Below are 20847 nucleotides of genomic sequence, written 5' to 3'. Positions count from 1 at the left end.
ACACATCCAATTTTCAGTTTAGGATCAGAGAATAAAAAAATAAGAGATTGTTGTGGTGTGTGCCGCAGTAGAGTAGACGCTACATGTTGGGATAGTCCTCGATGCAGCCATCAAAGGTTCAGTTTATATTAGTCTTTAACCTGCTTTAACAATGTTAGAAATAAGTTTTAGAAATATTGTTTGCATTTTTTCCTTCAGAATTTGAGCCTAGAAAGAGTTTTGAACAAGGAAATATTGAGCTTCAACTTCAGGAATTCTGAGTATGCAAACATTTACAGTGTATTTCCCAACTCTTGACAGCTATTGTTTGTTGCAAAAACGTAACTCTTCTTTGTTCTTCTTTGTGGGGTTTAACACACAGCTCATTTCTTTTTATTTGTGTTTCAACGTCCATGCCTTTCATCATGTTTGTGTATGTTTCTGTCGGCATCTCTGCATATTTATGTGCTCAGTTTGGTGCCATTTGTTTTGCTGGACCGGCTGTTTGTGTATGTGCGTGTGGTCTTGTCCTCCTCATGTCGTCACTGTACGACGGAGGTTTATTTGTACGTCTGTGACTCTCCTCAGGCAGTCGTGTCGCTCACTGTGGGGACTCCAGCCTACGTCCATCTATAAGTGTCAGGTTGTAGTTAAGATCCCCAGAGGAAGGCCCTCACAGACTCACAGATGAATACCATATGATCCTAATTAATTAAGACACTGGTTTTACTAAGACCTTGTGTAAATAACGCCATTTTTTTAATTAAGATTTTAATTGAGTCTCATAACAACCATTCCAAAAAAAAAAAATTAAATAAAAAAAACTTTCTATGGCTTTGAACTCCCTTTTCTCTGTAGCCAGATATCACTTTTGTCCATCATGAGTGTGTGTTTAGTGTTTAATGGACTAGAATGCTGTCAAACACACTCTTCTGTTTTTATCCCATAAAAATACTGTGGGATTAGCTAATACAGAATAACAACAAAGTCTCCAATACTAACAGATTTTGACTAAGCTGTGTGAAGAAAGGCCTTGACCTTCACTTCACCAGCTGCTTTCAAATAAATAAAATCCACAGTTCTCACACAGTTTTATAGATTTTTATGTGAAATTTTGTGGCATTAGACAACATTGCAACAACACTGGCTGTACCAGTTGGCTGATGTGAGAGCAATAGAAAGTAAATGGGTACATCTGCCCCTAACAGAGATGAAACGCCTACTAGGTTAAAGGTCATCCCACCCAGCGTCCGTTCGAAGTGCCTTGGAGACTCATTTCCTGGGAGAGGTCACACAAACAGGCAGTTGTGTGTTCGCCAGTAAACGATTGGTTCAATAAATGGACATGCTACCTTTGGTGCTCTTCTGTCAAACAGCACAGTGCTTTTAACCTCTACCCTTTACTTTGTACACCACTCATATCAACTACAACTGTAATGTCTCATGGAAGAAATTCTCAGAATATACTGCAAGTTAGGGATAGGAGGGGGAGTACAGAAGACTGGTGGAGGACTTTATGGTGTGGTGCAGGAAGAATAGATGTCAGGTCAAAATCACTAAAACAAAGGACTAGACTTTCAGAGGGTAACGCCCTCATTACATCACATTTCCATAGATGGTAAGGATGCAGAAGTGGTCAGCACATACAAGTACCTGCGTGTACAGCTGGAATAAAGGTTGAACTGGTTAGCAAATACAGATAATACTTTTGCATGTGGTGGTATGTTGGAGGGTTGAGGAAAAGGGGACACTCAGAGGCTGGACCGTCTCATCAGGAGAGCTGGCTCTGTGGTTGGTACAAGCCTGGAGTCTTTTGAGACGGTGGTGGAAAAGAGGAGTTGAAGATAGTTCAGGAAATTACCACCCACCTCTTGAACACTTTTTTCTCCCAGTAGAGCCCTTACAAAAAAATCCCATGAAAATCACATGTGACTTTCACATGTGGTCACATGTGGTTCACACACATTTTACATATGAATGATGTGAATCACATGTGAAAACACATGAATATGTGTGATTTTGGAACGTTTTGTGGTAAAATCACATGTGAATCACACATTTCCACATGTGATTTTTTTGTAAGGGAGGAGTTCTCTCAGATTCCTGTCAGTGGGCTGGTTAACTAAGAGGTTCAGGAATGTATTTATGTCACTGGCCATTAGACTCCACAATGCTCTCCTGGAGGAAAGGTGGGAAATGGGAAAATTCACTTCTTGATTTTTTTTCTTCTATTGTCTTTGAGTTTTTATATCCTAATTGGTCACTTTATCATGTTTTTAATGCTTTTATGGATGTGTGTGAGCAAAAGACTACCACATAATTTCCTCTAGATTAATAAAGTAACACAAATTTACAGAATCAACTACCTGAGAGGACTAGACTTACTGTTAGAGTGGCTAAAGCACACACACACACACACACACACACACACACACACACACACACACACAAGCTGGAGAGAGATATAGTTAGCCCAACTGAAGAAGTGTGAGATTCGAGTTATTTTATGCACACTCTGATGGACAGAGCTGCAAAAATGAAAATAACCTGTCAAAAATCTGCACAATATGTACGTCAACTGTAGGAAGAGTTAAAAGAAACAAGGAATACTTTCTCATACATTCCCAATATGATTAAACAAGCCTATAAATTTTTAAAATGTGGAAGCTTTCGCTCATGTTTCCATCCAACTGTAATGCAAATTTTGTCAAAATGTTTAAAACTGGAAAGGTTCTGAACAGATAACCAACCTTTACATGAAAGCCCTACCAGTCTTATAGGGATTCTGCTGACTTGTTTTGTGTTCCTGTCTTTTCTTCTACTATTCCTTGAAATCCACAAAGAAGAAACCACAATGAAAATGACAGATTGGAAGTGAAAAGGAAAACTGTACCAGAAAGAAAACACACACGGATGACTAACTAAATACTTAAGAAAAAAAATTATGTTTTACCACACTCAATTTCCTTTACATATGCTAACAAATCAATGCATTCGTTCGCTAATGGTTGGCATTCTGCCGCTGCACTTTCCCTTACACAGCTCTACCAATGTCAGCCAGCCCTTCTCTGAATCCAGATTTTGACCCCCTCCTGCTGGGTTGTAGCAGGAGTGAAAAACGTGAAAAACTGCCTTGAAACAACAAAATGCAGGATTGCTTTAATAGATTCATTCATAGGTTCTTGTCCTTTATATGGCTTTGACTGTGAGCCGAGTGGATACGAGGAGGGACAGCCGGCGCAGTTAAAAAGATGTATAGAGAGAGTTATGCTGTGGCCCTTAAACAAAACTCATGCCAGAGCTGCCTGTTGAGACCCCAGTGATTTGTACCCAGACCCCCAGCCTGTCTCAGTTTATTTTCTTTTTCCTTTTGGAAACTGGAAGCAAAACACACTTCTTTCAAGAACATTTCCCTAACAGAAGCACTTCAGTGCCACCCAGTAATTCTTCAGACTGTCCAAATATCTCACTTGGAAATCCTTTGTGTTTCATTATATTTCTGCTCCATTATTTGATTCAACACAAAATGCAGCATTGTATTTGACTCTGCTATACTAACCTAGAGTTTCCAAGAGTAAAACATCATCTCACAGACACCACTCAGCTGCTGCCCTTAAAATGGGTCATTTTCAGTCGAAATATTTCCCAGTTGAAGAAAAAGACTAACATTTTGCATTCAGGTTTCATTAATTCTTCCTCAGCTTTGCATGTATTTGTATATGATTCTGAAGCCTCTGTTTTTATGAGACACTCTGAAACTGAAATGATATTAAACCCTAAACCTTGTGAATTGCTGCACGTAATATTTGTTGCACTCTTTCTTACTCACCACCACATACAAATAGTTTTGCATCCACAGACCACATCACCACTTTCTTTAGTCACTCAGCAACCTGCACACTAACACAACACACATAGCAGCTGTGGTGCCAGGAATGTAACAATAATTTTGTTGATGTTGCACCTTTGGGCTATATGGAGCAACCAATCTAGCCTCAAAATCTCTGATCAACATTTCATGCTGTGTCATGCTTATTCTCCTTTTCCCACTTCCAAGTGTCCCCAGGTTGCACCACCAAAACCGTTCTATAAATACTTCATGCATAGCAAAAAAATAAGTTAATAAATAAATAAACCTCTCACATCCTTTTGAGTATTATAGGAAACCCATTGTATGCTTGATTAGCCAGGAAGACCTTGGCTATTCCTGCAAAGGTCCTCCATATTCTGTCCACTTTTGAATTTTGGGATGCGGTTTTGGTACAATTTAGTTTTAATGAAATATTTCTACATGTCTATGAAATTACATGTTGTTACAATGTACTCCCTCCATCATATAAAAATATGGCACCATGAAAAAAAAATACCTATTTTCTACCTCATAATGTGATACGTCTCCCATTCAACTGAAGTGAGAGAAAAATAAAGCTACAATTACTTTATATAAATGCTTTTGTTGATGCGTCTTTGAGTCAAAGATATTTGTTCTCTTTGCCAAAGTTGATTAAGTCCATCAGATTCTGAGGTGATCTCTGCTCTACAGTTCTTCTCAGATTACAACACAGATTTTCCTTCCAAAAATGTAAAAAAAAAAAAAGACAAACCAAAAAAAGTCAATCTATAATTTTTCTTCTTAGCTGTCCACTACTGTAGTACCTTGTATGTATCGCCCTTCAATAAAGAACCTGCACTGTGAAAAGTGTGTAAATAAAAAAGGCTGATTTAATCCAAAATGAAGTGAATCTTTGACCTTTTATTGTAAAACTGTGTTAAAAGCCCTATGCTTCACCCCAAAGACTATGGTTGCATTTTTGTGGAAATTTTGGTGTTTTTTCTTCTCTATTCAAATTAACACTTAAAGTTCATTCGGATAATGTGATGAAGTACAGCCTAGCATACATTCACCTAAACATGATTTTTTTTTTTGTTTAGGTCATAGGCTTTCTCAAAAGTCCTGTTATTTGTTGCTCCATGTGTGTGCAAAATTGTTTTGATTATATCCATCCAGACAAAGAACAGATGCACAACGTTCCTCCACTCACCTCTCCTCTGTGGCCCACATAGATAAAGGCACACATGGGCTGGAATGCACCGGTACCACAGGCCAATAGGTGAGTGCGATTGTACGGCTGCAGGAGGCGAACAAAGTTGGCACACTCCGTCTGCAAAATAAACCCACACAGACTAATTAAAGCTCTCTTTTTGTTTTTTACATCTCTGACATGAGTATTTCATTAAAGCGTCTGAATGCAGAAAGCCCTTAAGTGCTCGCAACATATAAAAAAGGAGGCTAAATGTTTATGGTATGTCAACAGGAAACTTCTGCCCAAAAGCATGATGAAAGAATGCTTTGTTGTGCACACAAACACATCTGGGCGAATAAAGGGAGAACCAGACAATAAATCAAATCATAGTGACTGTCGTCAAAATGCAGATAAGCTGATTTCCATGGCCTAAATGATTTTTTTTTTTAATGAGGCTTATTGATTGCATATGTTTGCTGTGAAGGCCAAGAAGAATGTCATCTGATAAAATCTAAAAGTTTTCCAACTACTCATATTTTGGATTGAATTTTGGATGGCAGCCATGACTGGCAAAAAAAAAAAAAAAAAAAAAACTATGAAAATATCAAAAGAACTTCAGAAACAGAATGGATGCCTGTATGCAAGCGTAAATACGTCCATACTTTTCTCATAAAATATGACTGATAAAAACAATCAATCCAGCCTGCAGAATATTTTAGTTTCCTGTAATGGTTTTTTTGGAAAAGCAAAAATGCCACATTAAACACAGAAAATGACAGAACGTTGAATCACAAAAGATTCAAAAGTTAATATTTTACTGAAACAGCTAAAAAAGGTGATGGACAAAAGGCTCAGATAAAAAAATTAATTAAAATCAGTGACACAGAAGACTAGAACCAAAAGGCTTTATGTCTAAGAATATAAGTATGATATTTCTGCAAGCATTCAGATGAATGTGGAGGTATAGAGGAGCTATAAAAACAGCAGCTGACCAAAGATTGTTTTCTACCGAGAAGAAATTGAATTGCCAGTTGTCATTTCTTGAGGTTAAGCAGATTAAACTCATTTAAGCACAACAGCTCAAGTATGCGCTTCATGTGTGCGTTCCAAAATATTCAAGATCAAAACAGGTTTAAACAGTAAACACAATGAACTCGTCTTCTCCATACTAAAAGTAATTAAATTTGAGTAAAAACAGATTTTCATGTTTAAAAGTTCACATTGAAACACAACTGGTTACAATTACAGCTTATTCCATTTTTAATGTAATTATGTATAAATACTATAATTACATTGAACTTTTTTTACTTTTTCTTTGGATAAAAAGTGACCCGTTTTGACTGTGGCTTTCAGCTCATTTTAAATATTTAAAAAAAAACATGTGTAGAGAAAAAATGCAAAGGAGGCATTTGAGATTCTACCTTTGACTTGTTGATTTGGAAATCTTCAGGAACATTTCTCTAGTGCATGTGGAAATTGATGCTTGCACTTAGTAATGCAACCATGCATTTCAAAATGCACAATAAGCCATTAAGGTTGAGGGTTGTTTAATGTCATAAAAGCTTTAGCACTGATAGTCTGCCAACCAAAAAAGAAAACATTGGATTTCACTTTGTGTTTTGCAACAGGATGCATAATGTCCCGCTGAGCTGAGTGGACCCAACATGCGTAAATCTGCCTCATGTTCAGCAAGAAAGTTGTCTTAGAAATCTTAGGTGCCTTGGAGACCAAAACGTGGAATGAAATGTTGAAAAACTGAAATATGCCTCCAGCCTTCTACTCAGGGATTTGGAGTATTACAATTCTGTGTGGTCTTTCAGAGAAGAAGTGGCAGCAGAGGAAGGGTGGTTCAGCAAGAAATGAAGTGGTTTGATTTCTAACACACTCAGGTCTCAAATCTCCTGGCCAGAATTGAAAATTACAGCATAAATATCTGGTGAAGACAAAGGCCAGCAATGTTCCTTTTATTTAGCTCTGATTATTAGGAAAGATTTGGGTGACCACAAATATTCCAGCACAGAAATACATGCTACATTATTATTATTTTTTTTAATGTTGCCCACAAAAACCACATTGGCATGCATAATAGTTCTGACAAGAACAATTTTGTATCCAAAACATTGTTTTATTCCTTTTTTGCCATTTCAATCATTAATAGAAATAAATAGGAGTAATATCATGTTGTCAAGTAGGTTTCCCCAGGCCTTTGCAATTTACAGCATGAAAAAGGAAGAAAATGTGTTTCCATCAATCACTCAAAAGTTCAGTTACATGTGAACACAATAAAAGTTCATCCCCTGATGTCTTAAAACAGTAAAACAATTGCTGAACATTTTTTTTCTTAACTGTTATTCCATCTTACTCTGGTGGAAGTGTAGATCCGTATGAGTTCACAGCGCTGCGTGGAGATCCAGATATAAAACTGCAGTGAAGCAATACTGAGCTTAATTGTTTTGGATGCCAGAGAGCAGGCAAATAGTCAGTGTGTAGTGAAGTTATATGGCAACCTCACTGCTGACGAAACCCAACTGTCTGGCCACATTCAATCATTTCGTGGAAGTTTGACTAACTAATCCAGTGATCTTGCAAATAATGTTACAGTACTAAAGTTAACTGTGACAGACTGGCGACCTGTCCAGGGTGAACCCCGCCTCTCGCCCAGAACGTAGCTGGAGATTGGAACCAGCAACCCTCCTGATCCCATTAGGGACAAGGATGAACAGAAAATGGATGGATGGATGGATGGCTACTAAAGTTAAAGAAGAAAAAAAAACAAAGACTACTGTTGGCAACACAAGTCAACAATTATGTATTTTTCTGCACTCTGGATCTGAAGAAATATTGCACTGAATTGACCAGCTGTGCACAACTGATTATTTGAGATACAAATAAACAGTTTATAACCACAGCCATCGCCAAATCTTAATATTCATATTTCTGCAGTGTGGGAAGAAGCTGGGAGAGAGAACACATGAATGCATGTAGAAAACATGCAAAATCCATGCAGAACACAAAATCCCTGTTTTATTATGATAAATATTTCTTATCATAATAATTGCCCCCACCCCCAATAACATGAATATGAATATTATAATTGCCAACTTCTAACTCTGGTGAAGAGGCATTTACCCAAAAAACATTTTTCTACCACACATCACCCAAAGAGGGAACACAATGTAGCAGCTCTTCTGTGATGTTTTACCATAGAAACTATTGGATTACAGACAATAATAGTGTTATCATTAAAAAATTTAATTATATATAAACAATAACAGACTTTCTCTAATGTTTTTATTTTTTTTAATTAAATGTCATGGCTTATAAGCATTGCAATACTACATTTTGGGTAGGTACTAGATTGCATTACGTGTCTAATTTTCTCCGCTATGGAAAGGAGTATGTGCCCAACTCATTTTCAGTCAGCTTCCAAGAGTAACATGCAAATCAATGAAATGGAAAGAAATAGAACAGGGAGAACAAGGCAGAACAAGTTTAGCTGAAGTCACCAAATGCCTTCCCTCTGCCCGGTATTTATTTGTCTCAGCAGTGATTAATGATAGTGGCAGCTGTGAGGTTTCGACTTGGATGCCAACGCCCTGCTTTTTATGCCGCTGACTTGTTTTATGTACATAAATGCATGTACATGTTTTAAATATTTTAAATATATGTATAAACCTACTATTGGCACTCAAACCAACGTTTTGTATACTCTTAGTGCCGTGTAAGACTCCAAATATCTCTTTTACATCACAAAACACAAACATAAAACAGAACAAGGTGAAAACCTTTCACCTTTCAACCTTCCTTCTGTCTGTGTTAGACGTGCATGGCCAACAGACGGGTCATAACACATGTAGACCAGCGTGAATCTGTCAGTGTTTGGTGTCTGAAACCCTTTCACTCAGCTTAAAACCAAACAACTGACAAAAACAGCATTTTTGAAGGAATGCAGGAAGACATCAACATGCACAGCCTTTTGACTTCTCTGATAAAGTGTTGTACCTCCTCTGCACACAAACGCATCTTCTCCTACATGACTCTTGAGAACAGCATATGAGAAATGCACAATAAAACTGCTATAAGACACCCTAGACACCTGCCACTTCAAACAAAGCTTATAACTTATACGTGAAAGCACAGAGGACACACAAAGTCTAACTCGTTCCAGATGCGATGCCCGTCACACTTCTTGTTTGAGAGCAAGAAGTTGCAAAAATTTCATTATTTTTATAACTCATTCAGCGTGCATTCACTGTGCGACTAAAAAAATAGAATAAAATTAGAATTTTGTTTCCAAAACAATTCTAAAACCTACTCTGGATTTTATTTGCACCAACATTTTTTTGCAGCTCCACAAGTTAAAGGGGATCAGATTTTTTTTACATTTTAGCATATGTTTCATTACATACATTTGCTTTATTTAGTGTTTATGACATAAAAACTGCGCAGAGTTTTACTCTGCAGAGGAGCAACACATGACACTAGATATTGCAACACTTTGATGGCTTTCATAAAAGTCTGCCTAGCAGTTATCGAGTTCCATAGATAATTGTACCAGAGGTCACGAACTCTTGGGTCAGGCTCTAGATCTGAACCTAACATAGTTTTGAAACGTTTAGTTTGAGATTTGTGAAATATTCACTCTGTGTCAACCGAAAAACGTTTAACTTTTCTAAATACTATTGCTGAAATCTTGTCTTGTTCTTGCAAGCTTCATCTACCATTACTTCCTAGATGAAATAGTGCACATCATGCTGACATGAGAAGGTCTAAGTACAGAACAGTAAGTGAAAAATATGTGAAATGTGAAAATAAATAGCAATACTGTTAACAAAAAAGGTTCTTAAAAATCTTAGGAGAATTTGGGAACTTTTTTTTTCTGAAACATTCCAATTAAGTTTGCATGTTGGAAATCAAAATAAAGAAAGTGGAGGTGGTTTAAATCTTTTACACATAACTACAGTATGTTTGTAAGATATAGCATTGGGAGGTACTGGAGAAAAGACCTTACAATAACTGTTAAGCCCCATGTTTGTTTTCTCTATTAGAAAACTAGTTTCTTAAATATAATTGTTCCTTAGGGATAGTTCAGAGGCCAGAAAGCTGTAGTTTTAGATTTACTGAAAATAAAACACGTATTTATAATCTGGGTGGAGTTAAAACCTTGAATGCTTGAATGAAATATTGAAGACTCATTGTGTTTAAATGTTTTACTCAAGACAATTACACACCATTTTGTGTTGGGTTTTTTTTTTCACATTAAACCTAATAAAATCCATTGACCATGTGGTTGTGATATGTAAAGATGTTGAAAAGCTCCAGGCGTTTTAATTCTTTTACAAGCTGCAATTTTTAAAAGAGGTTGAAAAGAGAAGAAGTGCTCACCTGTTCCTTCCCTGTCTGAATGCAGTCTTCTCTGTTTCCAGGTAACGGGGGCCAGTAGATCTGTGAAGGAAGACAAAGCAAAGGGGCATTTAGGATGGATGTAAGAGAAAAATACAATTGGATAATTAATAGCTTCATAACAGTGAAACTATACAAACACCCATTTTATTTGACAATATAGCTAAATGTAATTGCTTCGGGGAGTCAATTACTAATTGATGGTAAAGTAATCAATTACCATCAATTGACTGCTTCACCGCAACTTTCTGGTAAACAAAACAAACATGTACTCAGCATTAGTACCATTAAATGGAAATTATTATCCAAAAAGATTAAACTTCAGATAAATCAAGAGCAATTTACTAAGTATATCACATACATAAGATTTTTAATGAGCAAAGGGGGAACTTCACGGTAGACAAGCCAAAGCTTTATAGTACGTACTGAGGTAATATCTGAAAATGGTACATAAAATTTACAGGCTTGAAACTGATGTAATTTCAGACGAAGCAATAAAGTTTTTTATGGGTCTTATTAAATTCTGTTCAGTTTTCGCACCCATCTTTAGTAATACAGGGTTCTTTTTAAACAAACATTAAACCTGTTCTATGATCTCATGTCCAGGATTTTTTTCTATTGACAAATGTTGTTGCTCCCTGGTATGTAAAGATTAGTGAATTTCCCTTTCTTTCTTCAAGAGTATGGATAAGGTTGAGAAAGTGTGCAACAAGAATCAAAACTATTCTCAAAATACACTAAATATGACATAAAAAAACATGAAGATGTAAAGTAGGATTTTCTATTCCTTTTTCATCTAGATTCCCACTGTAACGGTTCAAGAGGCGTGAATGAGAAAATCTGTTGGATTCCCGGTGACGTGTGTGAAATGAAAACTGTACCCAAGACACTGAGACTATTCTTTCCACTGCTGTCTGCAAATGTAGTGTTAATACTTGCTGTTTCTGAAAAAGAAACGTCCAGGCCTGCCTCTGCTGAGGTTCAGTGACGTGGGTAAAACTGTTGTTTTGTACCGACTTCTAAAGACAATAAGCATTTGTCTGGTCCAGTAGGAAACTGCCTTTGTTTTGGCTAGCTGAGATAAAAGCAACCAGAGGGGAAAGAAAACAATTGATCCAGACTTGCATTAGGTTGCCTCACTGACTCCAGAATATGCATGGAGAACATGTGCATGTGTTTAGGGCTCCTGCCGTAGCTATAGGGACAGAGTGAGAATGAATCAGAAGCAGTAAAGTGCCTTGTTGGCCTCAAAGCTGAACCACATTCACTTCTTGTACCAATTACACATGGGTTTCATGTCAGCAGTAAAACTTTAAGGCACACTGTATATCCTCTGACATAAACTTCAAAATCACCAAAATCCTCCCAGTGGACTTGGTGTAAATCAGAATAACTTAAAGCATCCACCCAAAATTGCATAAATCCTTTATATTTTATGTTTCATTTGTATTGATAATGTGAAAACTGAAAAGCAAGAGGAATCAATAGCCCAGTCCAGAAGATCTGGACTATTGAGAAACGATTGCTTTCTGGAGGTGTGGACTGTGTTCAGGTTTTACATTTTACCCATTCAGCCGTGACGTATGCAATGTGCCAGTTCAACGGTAAGAAGCTTACCACAAACTGTCCTCCACTGCAAAGAGAGAAGTGCTGAGCCGAACAAGGCGACTGTTAATGTTAATTCAATATTTGGAAAAGTGGCCGACACGGACTGAACGGCTTCCTTCACTTCCTTTGCTGCCATTGTTAAAACTACAGGCAAACTAAAACGTCACAGAAAATTGATGCTGTTGTTCACACTTCTCTTTATGTTCACTGATTGGTCCGGTCAAAAATCGTCCAGAGACAATCTGAGTTGAGGAGTGCGAGTCCAGATTGTGATGAAAGTGAGAACTTTTTCCAAGAGGAATTGCACAGGAAGACGTTGGCCAGGATAATATTTACCATATCCATTTAACAAACTGTTGTCCTTAGAAACATGTCTGTGGTAGTCAGTCTCAACTATCAAAAATTTAGCAATCTTTGTCTAAAAAAAAATATTTTATATAAAACTAAACCAAGAAAATATACATGGTTTTCCAAATGATTTCCAGAATTGGTTCAATAATTTTATGACAATGCTTACCGGCCTCAGCGGCAGTGATATTGATATTGATATTGCAAATATGTGAAACTGTAAAAACTATTTTATGGTGAAAAACTTAGAAAAAAGATTTAGACTGAGCTGAGGATAGGTTTATGTAATTTAATAGTTAGAAATTTAACCAAAACGTTTTATTTAAGCTGGACAAATCCATCCATCTTTAAGCAGAAAATTAAGAAATTATTACTTTTGGTCTCAAAATACGTCGTTAAAGATCAAGGCTCAATTAAACTGAATGAGGTTGACAAACCTGAATGCGTACAAGACACGTATCATTATTGAGACACAAATTTGACATTCTCATAAAGTTTAATCTTTAGACAGAATGAAAAATATTTGGCAAATGTCAACTTTCACTCAAATTCTGTATAGAAACTGGGAGATCTTGATTAGGCTGTAATATAATATGGCAAAGTTAACATAATTTTGGTCAAACAGCTCCATCTTCTTATTAAAGGATTGGATATTATCTCAAATTATCAGATAATTTTTTGTACAACTGACCCATCATTAGGGATGATATGTTTTATGTTGACTGAAATAAAGTTAAAAATGGAGGTGGAACCAAATGAGTCAGCTCTCTAAAGATCTTTATTTGGCATGATCCAGAATATTCCATACTAATGTGTGTGTACGTCATTGCATCACTACAAACTGTGACCTGGCACGTTTTACTGATACTGTTATACTGCTAAAATCCACCCGGCCCCAATTTTAGGTCCCAGGGGTCCAAGTCATTGTGTTGCAATATTCAATGCATTGTCTAAATCTCTGGGTTTGCACGGTTCAGGAGGCCAGCCAGCCCTCACCTGCACCGGCTCTCTCATCATGCTTTGCTTCTGGCTCCAAAACATGCCGTTTGATTTCAAATAGTACTTTAATTTTTAAAATGTATAAATAAAAGACAATCTTTTTAGACTACTGACAACTTTCCAGGGTCAGACACAAACAAGTCATGAAAACACACGGTCTTTTGACTTTAATCTGCTGCTGTAAATAAATTACGCAAAGATCAGTAGATCCAGAAACAATACTTTAACTTTCAGCCAAGATCAGAGCCGTGATAATCGCCAATGCTTTAATGAACTCCACTTGCAAATAAGATACAACAAAGTAGGCATAAATCTCATAAGAAATAGAAAACTAATCTTAAGTTTTGTCAAACGCTGGGACTAAATTGCACAAACTAAGCACAACATTTTCCTTTGGGTTTGTGCATTAAAACCAAACCCAAGACTACGACCATTAAAACTCACTCAAGAAATAAGAAATGCGGTCCTCCAAGGAGAAACTTTAACTTTCAACACGCCCTCTGCTTTTATCAACACAGCAGTTCCAGCTCTGTATTGCTTTCACACCGAAAGGATTCCTGTTGAGTTGAGCAACGCTAAGTGAGCCAGAACAGATGCCATCACGAGAATCACCAAGGTAGCACAGTTCACACTATTCAGCACACGTAACCAAACACTGGGCAAAATAAACGAGTTGTCTGAACGTGCAGAAACATATAAAACGTCTGTGACAGCCAGTCCCGATTCCAGGCCCATGCAGGAAAGGAAGACTGAGCATGTTATTTATGCTGCAATAACCAAAGGTATTATATTAAATACCACTGTGTATACATAACACTGATGAAATGGACTATACCAAATAAACATTTTCATTGATTTACATGATAGATTGTGGCTTTCATGCAAATTATAATATGGAAATTTATGAACTTTGAATTAGTGATGAATTTTCTTTTTTCACATTTTTGCCAATGTTAAAGCAACATCTTTCTGTATAACAATGAAAGTACCAAACATCAACTATCTCTTGAAATGACAGCCACATGACAAAAGTCAATAAATGGATAACAAACAACACTACAACTTTTGAAGCAATTACATGTGGTGGTTTTAAAATGTTACTAAGTTGTGGTTCTAACTTTTTGTTACAGGCAAGAAGTGGCACGTCTACGTTTCAGTGTATTTCACTTCTCTACTCACACATTCAGTTTGTGTCAGTCAAGAGGTTTTTCTTCTTGTCAAAAAGTGAACATTCACGCTCATGCATCTGTTGTTTCTGCTGCTTTCAGGAGCGCAGTGGGGATATCAGTTTTAAAACGTTACCTTTGTTCACCACAAACCATTTATGGAACATATGTAAAGGCTGCACTATTGTAAGGTACAGTATGAATAGATGTAACATATGCAGCATACTTTCCCTTCAACCAGTCTGGAAGCACATGCTGGTGAAATTAAATCTTGTTTTACACTGAACTCATCAATTTCCCTAAGGACTTAGTCTTCCAAAAAAAAACCAAAAAGACGTGCATGCTATTCGGTACAAGTTTCAGGACTCCACCAGTAGTACCCAAGAACATTTTGATTTACTCGTCCATGAAACACATTATATTAGATAAAGAACACCATAACATAACATGACATAGGATTTGAACCACTTACTGCAGTGTATGTATAACGTGTCATAATATACAGTACAGACCAAAAGTTTGGACACATTTTCTAATTTAATTCAATTAGAAAGTGTGTCCAAACTTTTGGTCTGTACATGTTTAATAAGTTTTATTATTTTAAAAAGTTTGAAAAACCTGAACTCTGATCTGAGAGTTTAGTCCACTAATCTTCACCTCTGGAGGGCTTTTTACAAGTAGGACATCTGTGGCTTGTTGCTTGATTGTCCTATTCTTGCATACATACAACATTTCTACATGAAATTTTTCAGAATTTGTCACGTTACAACCACAGGTTTTAAGGTATTTTTATGGGATTTTGTGTGACAGACAAATGAAGCTGAAAGAAAAGAATACATAGTTTTCCCAATGGGTTCAATAATTTTAGAAAGGTTAAAAAAAATTTTGAAAAGTGCTGCATGAATTTTGTATTCAGCCTCTCTGAGTCAACACTTCAGATCCACCAACACCTGCCACTACAGCAACACGTCTTTTCGGTTTGGTGTAAAAAGAGCATTCATAGAACATTATTCCTGCTTACTCTTTATCCAATGTCAAGTGTGGTTAAACTTGATGTTACCTTTCCACTTCATATTATGCAATACTTTGCACTGAACTATCAGATACAATTTCAGTAAAATACATTAAAATTTTTGGTGACGTTCAAGAAATTTGAAAACATTTGAAAACATTTTGTTGAAAATTTGTTTCACATTCATGCAAAAATATTACATTACTGTATGGCCTTGACTTTGGTATTGGCTTGGCAACAGTTTCTTAGTTTGGATACATGATTATGTAATATATAATGAATATTTAAACATCCATAATCTTTTTAGAAGAAGATCTGCTTCATAGTTTAGCCTTCCTTGTATCTTTGCTGTTAGTATATAACAATAATAGCTACTGAAATGATTTATGAGGAGCTTCCCCTTTACAGGTGTTCAGGTATCAGAAGAAAAACATAAAATGTGACAGAATTGGCTGGAAGGTAACTATTCACAGAGTAAAATAACATAATGCTAAGATATACACTGTTTATAGGGTAAACAGAGCAAAGGAAGGATTGATGGACAACAATAAATTTACCATGAATCTGGGATTCTGCCATCCTTTGCTGTTTATCTGTAAAGTGATCTTTTGTTGAATTGTGTTTAATATTTTCCACATTTCACCTATGATGCAACTGCACTAATATTAAATGATATGTCTGCCCAGGTTTGACCCCCCACTCCCTATTTGTGCATGATTTATAGCAGAATTCACTTAAACAGATGTTCTGTATAGAAGAACAGTTCTGGGGGAAAAAAAACAACAAACTAACCCCACAGTGTCTCATTATCCAGATATCATCATTCTACAGACTGAGACCAGTTGCAGAATGACTGCAACTTTTATAAATAAGTGACTCAATGTGTATTAAAAATGCAATGCTATGTCAATCTTTACAACCGAAAACTTGATATGAACATAAATATCCTCAACACAAACGGTCTAAAGCCTACTGAAAGCTCACCTCTTTGGATTCACTGCTGACAGGACTCAGCATGAGAGAGTACAGGACATCTTTACCTCCCAGAAAGAGCCGATCACGGTACTCATCAAGAAGGACAGCGCTGAGTGAGAGCTGGCCGTCATGGCCGCTAAAGATGGACGACCTGTTGGTGGACAGCAGGTCTGTAGAAAGAGCAGAGAGAAAAAAAATAGTTAGCTGGAGTGACACGGTTTGTTGTTTTGATGTCCCTGTTGAAGGACAGAGGGACACATTTCATCACATGAAGAGTTTTCCCAAGCATGTGTTCCTGCTCTCATCACAGTGTTTGGAACACAAACATGCTCTCAGCTTTTGCAAGGAAACGTGGATGCAATTATCCAACAGTTCAGCATATGAAGCATCTTAGTTTTGGGGTTAAGAAGTTAAGTATCAAGCACTGAAACAATTTTCAGATGGTCCCCTTATATCATCTCTTATGTTTTTTTTTAGATTTACCCATTTATTATTATACTACCTTTCTCCTTCAACTATCAAATGTAACATATTCCCCTTGGTCCTACCACAATCAAACACTTTTTTCAGAACCATCAAAATAGTCTAATTTAAATCTTACTAAGACAAAAAGTGTGCATTGAATAAAAATAGATACTTAGCAGGTCAGTGTTTCCATTAAATATGTAAATGCTGTTGCTTTACAAACCAAATCCCAACTTTCTGTATAGAGTTAGCATTTTCTTCCCAAGTATGAAAGTTTAGTCAGGGTACTGCAACTTCACTGTTCAGTTGTCATGTTCCAGAGTGTGAGAGTAGAGATAAACAATGCCAGCATGTAGTGTCAGTAAAACAACATGTTCCAATCATCCACAAGTCTTTTTGTTTTAAAGTTAAAATCCGTCATTCATGTACGATACAAATAATCATTAAAAATCTAGCATTTCATATTGCATCAACCATACAGTAAAGCCATTAAATACTTTTTAACACGTGTGCTTATCTCATCTCTTCGGCTTGCCTCTGCTCTTTAACATTTTGACTCCTTCTCTTTTTGTCCAAATGAAGACATGAGGAGAAAAAAGTTGCGCGTGAAAAGATGTCAAGTGACTGTCAAAGCCCCGCTGACGGAGATGCGGGTCTGAATCGACTTTCTGCCCATCTCTCATCATCCATCTGTACCACTCTCTCGCTCGACCCAATACACCCAGGCAAACATGCTCATGCAAACACAGGGATTGTGAGAATGGGGCTCGAGTCACTCAGCACTCAGCAAAGCATATTGACAGAGTGAAGCTCGAAGGCCCCGTCACACCTTGTCAGTCACTGCGGATCTGTTTTTAGTAGAGATCTCCACTTCTCACCCTCACACAGGTTCAGAGATATCAAACCTTTGCTGTATGCTCATATTATTTTATGTATTTATTTCCCATCAATTTGCTTGTTTTAGAACACTTGGTTTATTGTATTAGCAGTCTGCCTTGTACCTCTGTGCAAGCGGCTCATTTGGAAGAGTCTCTCCAGCCACCACCAATTATCACAAGGTAAATGCAGTGCCTTGTAAAAGTAAACATTGCACAAAAAGTAGAGAAAGTTGTGTTTGGTCAATGTTATCTTTGTTGTATTGTTTCTTAGCAACCAGTCTGTTACCACTGTTTGTTAATTTCCCTTGAAATGGGGCAACATTAGGGAAAAAATATCTGCGAGTTACATGGAAGAGTTGATTAGTTGATTACACATGTTGCTCCCATTAAAAAAAAAAAAAAATCCAAATCCTGCTTACCAATACAAAACAGCTTATTCTGTAATTTACTTGATTGGTGTTATTTATTGGCTTGGATGAAGACATGATAAGACATGAAAACTCTAAAGGTGTTTAAATATTTCAGCAAAACACTGCAACTGTTGGCAAAGAGAGACCTCGTTAACCTTCTGGTGCAAGTAATACTTGAGGTTTTAAGTGGATAAAAGTAAACATTCAGCAATTTGTTAAAACTTTTATTAGGGTGCGATGTGATAAATCAAATCAACCAAAACAAACAAACAAAAACAGAAATGCTAGTACATTCAAAAATTCCCTCATTAAACATAAGGAAGTGGTTACTATTATGTTACCAAGACCTTTTTGGCATTTCATACATTTCTAATATATATATATAGTTCAAACCAGCTCAATTAAAATTGGTCTTATCCTATGTAATTGGATGCCAATTACAAAGACATAAATTATAATAATTATTTCTTTATTAATAATTATATTAATCTAATAATATATTATATATATGTATAGAAAATGTATATCTGTATTTTTGTAACGTTTCTTTTTTGAGTGATTTGCATAGCAGTGCATAACTTTCAATGGACTATTTAACTTATTTATTGTCTTATTGGCTAGATTGGTAATTTGTGTCCATAGTGTATTTATCACGTACGATGAAGCAATAGATCTATATTCTTTTATGTTTAAATTATGATCGCCATTATTAATCTGCATAAAGTGGAGTGTATGTTCTTTTCACAGTAATATATATACTGTTTTTCTCCTACAAAGACATAAATTATAATAATTATTTCTGCAAAAAGACCCTAGTTAGCCATCAATGAGAGGAAGGCTTTATAGCCGCTGGCAACATAATAATGAGGAAAACGAGGCAACAGGGATTTTCACAGTAGGAACAAAGCGAGTTAGATTGGGAAGAACAGGATGATAACGTGGGTTTTGAGAGCAGCAGAAAGTCAGACAATAATGAGCAGAAAGATAAAGACGCAGAGGAAATCCGAAAACAAAGCACTGTCCAAAGGATTTATTGGACCTCACAACATGAATCATACAGAAAGACAGAAAAGGAAAGCAATATTGACCTTACTTTGCCTCTGATTATTTGTCTCTGCCCTTTCATATGTCATTGAGTTTATTTCACACATACCTTTAGGGTTTACATTTTTATAATTCATACAAAATGTAATTGTGCCAAAGGAAAACATTACCGTATGCCTTCACAATATCAGACGTTTATGAATTTTAGGTATGTCCAAGTGTCAATGAAACCTCAGTGTTCTTTTAAAGACCGATTCAACATCTTACATGTCTTTGAATCTCTTCTTTGTGATCACACAAGAGAGACCACAAATAAAGGACCATAAGTTATGTGGCACATGAATGGAGTTCAGTATTTTAAAGACTGAAGACATTATTACTGTTGGCATTTTAATGATCTGGATCCAAAACCTTCCTCTGTTCTTGGAAAAGACATGCGATTACCTCAGAACGTTGAACATTTTCCATCCATCTTTCTGGTGGTTGTTTTGGATTGCTACACAGCAGTCCGTTGTCATGTCATCTTAAATGCTTAAGCCAGATTCTGACATAATGCAAAATCCCAAGTCTTAATGCAGAAGATTTTAGAAACGTATTAAAACCCCCAAATCGTTTATGTGCTAAGCAGGCAGGTTTATTACTTCTATATAGATAAACTGCTGGTAACGTATCTTTTAAATTTAACTACATTCAAAGGATGTATTTTTGTTTAACAGTAACATTTTTGCCTAATGTAACACACTGTGAATGTTGTCTGCAAATATATATAAAAAATACATGTGAGCACTATATGTACTGGGTTTATAGAAGATTAGGCTTCATTGCTAAATGTTTCACGTGATCCATCTATTTACCTCAGTGCTTAATTAAATGCTGTGTCTCTATATAAGCATTGCCCTGCAGATATACAGTTGTTGTCAGTCAAAACAACACAAAGACTGTCAGGTATGTGTGGCATGTTTCAGAAGATTGTGAGAAACAGTTTTTTTCCTCCAACAACACAAACACTGTTGCACATTTTCCAGCTGATGAAACATCCAGAAGATTAGCCATGGAATGTTAATATCATCATCCCACTGTGTATCTCCTGTGCATTTCCAAGGCACAGGAGGATATGGTGCCTTATGTGAAAAACTCTCCAAAAATCACCTCCGTATGCATCTGACACCATAGCATGTGCAATTTGAGCTCAGCCTAAAACAGGCTGCCACACATTTTCTGGGTTTTCTGCAGGATTAATGTCCTGAGAAGCCATATGTACTGCACATATTTTCATAGTTTCCTATTATCTCATCTCACAAATATCTGACCACTTGGGAGCAATCGAAATGCATAGAACTTTTTTTCCTAGATGGTTGTTTGGTCTTTGACACTGTCACAGATAAAGTCATTTGATGGTTGAAGCTACAGTATGTAACTTTTATAAAAAATACAGTTTCAACATGTTTCTTTTACTGTCACTGTCATGATGGCGAAGGTTTTTGTTGAGTGGACTCCACTTCTGGTACCGTTTCCCTCAAAAATGTCTCGTACTAC

At 36.5% G+C, this 20847-nt stretch overlaps 1 protein-coding gene across 3 annotated transcripts in view; it reads right to left on the bottom strand.

Annotated features, from left to right (window-relative positions):
- Positions 1-20847, bottom strand: part of sema3bl (sema domain, immunoglobulin domain (Ig), short basic domain, secreted, (semaphorin) 3bl) — a 61603-nt gene that overhangs the window by 24805 nt on the left and 15951 nt on the right. For all 3 annotated transcript variants that reach the window (XM_044118057.1, XM_044118042.1, XM_044118048.1), the window contains exons 2-4: positions 16524-16684; positions 10389-10448; positions 5022-5141 (exon numbers count right to left, since the gene is read on the bottom strand). In XM_044118057.1, the coding sequence (XP_043973992.1) occupies positions 5022-5141; positions 10389-10448; positions 16524-16684 (341 nt within the window). The remainder of the gene's footprint in view (positions 1-5021; positions 5142-10388; positions 10449-16523; positions 16685-20847) is intronic.

This window comes from Gambusia affinis, linkage group LG01 (genome assembly GCF_019740435.1).
Source record: "Gambusia affinis linkage group LG01, SWU_Gaff_1.0, whole genome shotgun sequence".
NCBI lineage: Eukaryota > Metazoa > Chordata > Actinopteri > Cyprinodontiformes > Poeciliidae > Gambusia > Gambusia affinis.
This window is presented reverse-complemented; position numbering and strand designations above follow the sequence as displayed.